This window comes from Aethalodelphis obliquidens, unplaced genomic scaffold (assembly GCF_003676395.1).
Source record: "Aethalodelphis obliquidens isolate GAN/ISIS:26980383/991018 unplaced genomic scaffold, ASM367639v1 scaffold1, whole genome shotgun sequence".
Taxonomy (NCBI): Eukaryota; Metazoa; Chordata; class Mammalia; order Artiodactyla; family Delphinidae; genus Aethalodelphis; species Aethalodelphis obliquidens.
Genome location: NW_020837945.1, coordinates 105,137,301 through 105,144,149, shown reverse-complemented (window position 1 = coordinate 105,144,149; position 6,849 = coordinate 105,137,301). Strand labels below are relative to the sequence as shown.

Here is a 6,849-nt window from a genome sequence, read left to right as displayed (position 1 = left end):
TGTCCCTGCCTGTCTGTGCAGAGCACCATCTATGGTTGCTGGCCCCATGGCAGTGTCACATCTCTGGGGATGGGTAGACATAAGAAGCCTCCAAGCCTCCAGCCCTTCTGCCTGAGGTGGACTGCCAGCTCCTAACACGTCTTCCACTGTGCCTCAGTTTCACAGTATCTAAGGACCCCAGATGGGCCCCAGATGGACACGGGTGCACCCCTGCCCACACTCCAGGCTTTTCAGGTTCATGGAAGAAGCTGTGTGGCTTTGGAGCTCACTTTCTATAGCCCCTGACTGTCTTGCTGGGTGGAGATTATCAGAGATTTTCCATGCAGCAAGCATGAATTTACAAAACAAAACTCATAGGTGGAATAATCTTGCCAAACTCACAGTTACGATATTGGGGCCTCATTCTATTTTAAATTCCTTTGCCACTGAGCATGAGTTGTGTGGAATTGCAGTATCCCATGTGGTCTCTCCCTGGATTAGGTGTATGTAGACAGCTGCTGACCAGCACTTGCAGAGGTTGACTTCTTACCTAGTGCTGCTTGCAGGGAGTGTTGTAGCCAAAGCCTTTTAAATCAAAGGGAATCATCAGGGAGAACAGAACGTAATCTCCTGCCCTTAAGAGACAGGCTCTAATGTTGTTCCATTAACTGTCTGCCTTAAATATCTGAATGGTTTAAGTAACTAGAGTGCATTTGTCTCCCTGACTTTGTCCTCATTAGGCAGGATGAGCATTAAACACGCACACGCGTGCACACAAACGCACACGTGCACACACATGCACTCTGCGGTCTGGTTCCTGTGAGCGTTCAGTACATGTTGCTACTTATCACTCATTGAAATATATGAGATCTCTGTTATGAAATGTTCTGTCTCCAAAAACAGATATTGCTTCTCTTTTAGGAAAATATCCTTGGCTGGATCCCTGGAACTCTAAAATCATGGCTGCTCTTTAAAAAAACGTTATTGCATTTCAGACAGCTTGGATGTAAAACAATGAGGCCGGGAACCAGAACGTTTTGCTGGTGGGATGGAAGGGCCGATGAGGACAGATCAAAGGGCCGCCTGGGCTAGCTAGTCTGATGGGTCTCAGGGGACAGCTCCTGGGGAGAAACCTGTTACTTGATGAGGGCCAGCCCATCAGTCCTGATACCCCAGTTTGAAGGTGATTCTTGGAAGCAGTCACAAATTTTCTTCCATTTGTGCCCTTGACACTGTCTGGGCTATTATAAACAAAAAAATAAAACTAAAAAGATCGTCATTAATTAACTAGTTAATTCATTTATATATTGGTATGGGTTGAATGTGTCTTTTAAAAATTCATATGTTGAAGTCCCAGCCCTCAGTGTGATGGTATTTGGAGGTAGGACTCTTGAGAGGTGATTAGGTTTAGATGATGTCATGAGGGTGGAGCCCCCATGATGGAATTAGTGTCCTTGTAAGAAGAGGAAGAGACACCAGGCTACAGCTGTCTGCACGCCAGGAAGAGGGCTCTCACCAGGAACCAAACCTTTAGGCACCTTGATATCAGACTTCCTCGACTCCAGATCTGTAACGTTTAAGCCACCCCGTCTGTGATATTTGTTATGGCAGCTTGAGCAGGCATATATTTTAATTAGCACTTAATTTAACTTATATATTTTAGTTATCACTTAATTTTCATCTTCCTCACTGGACTGTGAGCCACATGAGGGCAGGAGCCACCTGTGTCTTGTCCACTGCCGTGTTCCTGGCACCTACCTGGGAATGTGGGAGTGGTAGATGCTCAAAGAAAACTTGTGTAATGGGTGAGGAGGCACATGGCAAACTAGGGATGGGGCAGATGACTAAGACATAGTCCCTGTCCCCACAGGTTAATGGGGGTATTGAAGGTGACTGGACACTTTTGATTATTATAATGTGAGTTACTATTTCTTAAGTAACTTATGATGCACCCAGCACTTTTAAAATCTTAACTCTAGAAAGAAGTTGATCAGGTAGGTACTTTTTCTTTTACAAAGGAGGAAGCAGTATGAAGGAACTTGCATGGCTTACCCAAAGACCCACTGAGTAGAGAATCTTGTCTTCAAACTCAGGTCTGGGTCTCCAGCTTCTCTGCAGTGCTGCCGTCTTCGAACATTTGTGCTTTTCCTTCTCTTTGTGCTTTAAGGCCAAGCTTTTCTGATTTTCTTAGCTAGAGAACTAGAGGAGATGGAAAATATTTAATTTTAAGTAGAATTGTTACATGAAGAAGTTTATATTTTAGTTGGTCACATGAGCTTTGTCTTCAAAATACCTGCCACTATTGGTTTCTTCCTGAGTGAATGCAGGTGTTGCTGAGCTCAGAGCAGTCAGTGGGGAGAAGAGGCTGAGTGAGCCCTCCCCCTTGAGCTATTCTTATTGTCACCGTGGGTGGGCTTGTGGGACATAGAGTGAGCCTGTGCTGAAAATCAAGGAGGGGTGAAGTGGGCAGGCAGGCTGGCCAACTGAGGGTGGTGTGGCTGTTCTCTTCTTATAGCTCTGAAGAGTGACCTGGGGTACTCCTCCACCACCAGAGGTTAGGAGCAGAGCCTGGAGGAGCTGTTCTGGATAGCCCTAAGCCCAGTTCCTCAAGCCCGCACACTCATTAGAAGGGGATCAGCCATGGAGGTAGGGGGCCAGGGGGCAGCCTGGCTTCTGGCTGTGTGACCACTCTGCCTGAAGGTTCCAGGAATCCCCACTCACTAGGGCGTCTGGAGCGGAGCTGAGGCAGTTGCTGAAGCAAGCAGGGAGAGAGCCAGAAGATAATGTGTTTGTTCCCGTGCTCTGAATTCCTCAGTGTTCCACCCACGGAGAAGGAAGAGTGTACAGTGCTGGGTCCCCAGCTCCTCAGGCTGAAGATTCACCCTCGTGAGATTTGATTTGCTGCGTAGGTACCTTTAGGCAGTGAGATGGTAGAGTGGAGAATTCTGAGTTCCAGCCGCAGGCTTGATCTTGTGTAGGTGCCAGTGTAGCATAGAGCTGACTCCCTCAGAGAGGGCGCTCATACGTTTTGGCTTAGGCAGGGAAATCGCAGACTCGAAGCCTGCCCTGCCCTCTCATTCTACAGATAAGGAAGCAGAGGCCCAGAGAGGTTATATGAACGAACCAAAATATTTGGGCTCTCTTTTGCCTTTAGCTTTGGCTTCCAGACCCATTCAGAACCAGCAGACCCAGGCTCTAGGGCACACTGATTAAGTCTGGGCCTTCCCCACAGTGGAGGGAATGAGCAAAGACACAGAGGGCAGGTTAGCTTGAGTGGCTCTGTAGCTTGAGTGTATGTGCAGCGGTGCATGGGACACCCTCCTCTCAATTACTAGAGGGCTGATAACAGTCGTCTTGAATTGCCTTTACTCCTGTGGGGTAGAGGAGGGGACTTCATCAGAATCACCTGGGGAGATAATTTCCCAAAGCCCGTGCACAAACTCTGCTTGCCTCTCCCCACCAAAAGTGAATCCAAAATGGAAGAAGGGATTGTGGTGAGCCTGGGTGTTTGTAAGTACTTTGGATGTGCCCCTCCCTTCCTGAGACCTGTTGCGGTACGACCTGGCGATGGTAAGCTCCTTGAGGGAGGGTCTCGTCTTAAGTGTCCACAGCATCAGATGGAGGGTCCAATTCACTAGACATGTGTTGAATGGATGGATGAAGCAGATGGCACTGTAGAGATAAGAAAAGATCTAGACAAAAAGGACTGGGCCCTGGAATGTGAGGAGGCCGGGAAGCTACTTGGTCAGTACGTATTTATTGAGCCCGGCCATCTTCAGCCATCTTGCTGTCGACCCTCTGTCAATAAACATAAACACTGTTTTGCCCTTGACCTCAAGAGTTAAAATAATAAATAGCTTAATTGGTCATCATTAATTCTACTTTGAATTTATTATAGATAAATGTGGCCTTGAAAAGAATCACTCCTACGCTGAGCCCATGCATTTTATTCGGAGCCTCCCAAAGGTGCAGGGGTAGTAAAACAAATAAAATTGGCCTCCCACCTCCACCCTCGCATCGATAGAGCATTTGCTATTGAGTCCAGGCAAATGGCCATTTGCAGGGTTGGATGAGTAGTTAAGCCACACAGGCACAATGTAATATGACAACATTCTTCATGGTAATACCGTCCTTCCCCTCATTACATTTGAATGTAGATTGCCAGCATGTGAGGCTTCCAACCTTGCTCTCTATTTGTGAGTTGAGTTCTTCAGATAAGGTGAAGCCCACATGTGCTCCCCAGAAATTATTAGCCTATTTGTAAGCCTAAACAAAATCACAGCTATTGTCTCTAAGAACTTAATTTGCCACAGCTCTTTTCTTCCTATCCTTAATTATGTATATATTTATAGACTTGAGCCACCTGCCTGCTCAATGCTCATGTATAACCGTATGTCTTATGTGCTACTTAATAGCTCAGGGCGCTTCCTTTATACTCTCTTTGCTTCAAACTCTACATTTAAATATCTGTATTCAGCTCGGCTTCTGAGTATTAAAACATTTTTTCTCCACTTCCTTAAAAAGCTGCAAACAAGACTTTCAGCATTTTATCTGGACCAAACAGTAGTGGTTTTACACAAGAAACGAGAACTCTAAGTAAATCTATGTATTTATATGACTAAAGTGCATTATAAAAAGAAGCAATAAATCCAGTTTTCTGCATAAAAGGGATTAGATTTGCCAGTTTACCTCTGCACTGGGATTAATAAAATGTGCAACAAATAGCTGATGGAATGATCCGTTTGAAGTTTGTAAAGGCATCTTGGGAAGCTGGCGGGAGTAGCCTTTTATTTTTTCAGCAAAAGGATGCCTGTTAATTTTTTGATTCAGTCTTGTTCCTGAATGACTGTTTTAAAATGAGCTGAGAGACTGTTACCTGCCCATTTCTGCATGGCTGAGCAAATTCCCCCCTAAATCCAAGTTTCTCTTCATTTCCATCACTATACATCTCCAAATTACAGAGAATTCATTCCTGAGCTGGAGAGGTGCCAGAAGTTTCTCATCTAGCTGTCTGTTGGGCTGCCTTTTTCTTTCCCCTCTTTGAGGCTTTCTGATGCCTAGAGTGAGCTCAACTCAAAGGTTTCCAGCCTCACACTCGCCTCACATTCCCCCACAGTCACACCGAGCTCTGGGATTCAGAGGAATACCGTGTGCCAGCAACCGATTCACAGGCTCCTTTTACCTGCAGGTGTTCCAGAAACTTCAAAATGCGTCTGGTAATGTATTTGCTCCTCTAACATGCCACTTTGGCATGCATTATATGCAGCTGCTTATTATTTTAAAAAAATCTGTCTTCTGAAAAACATGCATGCTAAAATGTCAAAGGGGGCTTAGAGGACCGTGTAAGCTTAATTATTGGTCTAGGTACGTGTGTGTGTGTGTGTGTGTGTGTGTTTGTGTGTTGTTAATGTAGGCATGTTTGCATAAATATGTATTATTTATGTACACACTTGTCTGCATAGACAGATTTCACTAAAGGAATCTCATTGAAAGCACTACTTTTTATGTACATCCAGGTTTTCTAATCAGATCTGTAAACATCTTACACAGCAGCAAGTAGAGGAAAAATACATTTTTCATCCCTATGCAAACGGCATGTTGTAGGCACCTATTTGAAAAACCCTCCTTTCTTTCTTAAGAAAAGGTGATTTTGTGTGTGTATGTGTGTGTGTGTGTGTGTGTGTATAGGGAGTGTTGGTTTTTGAAAATTTGGAGAGAAGAGTTATCTTGCTGCTGCACGAGAATCTCTACCCCATGTTACCTGCCTTCTTAAAACTCAGTAATCACTGAGGGGAAGGGATGTGGTTCTGCTTCAGAGTAACCCCACGGGGACGTTGAGCCGCAGTGTTCAGCAGGCATTTTAGGTATTCTAAATACTAGTGCTTGAATAATAAGTAGATGGGGTAGATTTGCTATCACCGAGTCCTGCTGTGTTTCCTGGCTTGTAGAAATTGCATTCACACTGTACATTTAGAATGTGCATGTGTTTATTGAACTCTAGTAAAGCAGCATGAGAGTGTCGGTTCATAAACCACATTATTTATTTGCCAGTGTTGGGTGCTAGATTCTAAAATTAAGAAATTATTTAGCAATTAATAATACATTCAGCTTCCCTTGTCTCATTGGGTGAGATTTACATCCTGGGGACTTGCTCTTCTAGTTATAGAGACAAATGATTTAAGGTTCAGACTTAATTGCTGTTTCAAATCCTTAAGCTAGAAAGATGCTTGCAGTACTTTAAAAGACTTATTTTGAAAAATGTGTATGTATATTTCTAACTGTGGTGGTGAGCTAATTATGACTCTAATGTGCTGTGTGTAAGAGAAACAACTTTTCTTGAGTGTTGCTCACTTGCACACTAGAATTTGCTTTCTTGTCTTCATATTAATTTTACTTTGCATCCTGTCCTTGCTTTTTGAGAGATCAGTAATTACTAATTGTTGTGAAGATGAGAAAATAATGTAGTAACTCAGAATTCACAAACAGAAGTAGGTTGAATTAGCAGTTTTCTGAGAAATTAAATGAAACATATTTTCACAAGTAAGTTTTCTAAGTGTGCAGTAGGTATTGATATTTGAAAATGGAAACAAATATCAACTTAAGTAGAACAGGTTAGGATAGTGTTAATGCCCTCTTGTAGTTCCCCACTATATTTAAAATGAGGTAGTAAATAGCTTATTTTATATTGGCTATTAATGACTTTTGCTTCATGATATTGATTATAGAACAAACAAATTAATTTTGATTTGCTTTGAAGTTGAGATGACTGTAAACTTTGGTAAAATAGTTTACTGAACTGTAACAATAAAAAGGCATATTCTTGAAAATCAGTGTGAAAACCACTTTACTTTTTGGTGTTTGAGATCCAAT

The 6,849-nt window shown here is 43.2% G+C and overlaps 1 protein-coding gene across 1 annotated transcript in view; it reads left to right on the top strand.

Moving 5' to 3' along the window:
* Positions 1-5,085: 5,085 nt before the first annotated feature.
* The window catches only part of IQCJ (IQ motif containing J), a 213,505-nt gene continuing 211,741 nt past the window's right edge, over positions 5,086-6,849 (top strand). Inside the window, exon 1 of the mRNA XM_027124468.1 lies at positions 5,086-5,195. Coding sequence (XP_026980269.1) covers positions 5,187-5,195 — 9 coding nt within the window. The 5' untranslated portion in view covers positions 5,086-5,186. The remainder of the gene's footprint in view (positions 5,196-6,849) is intronic.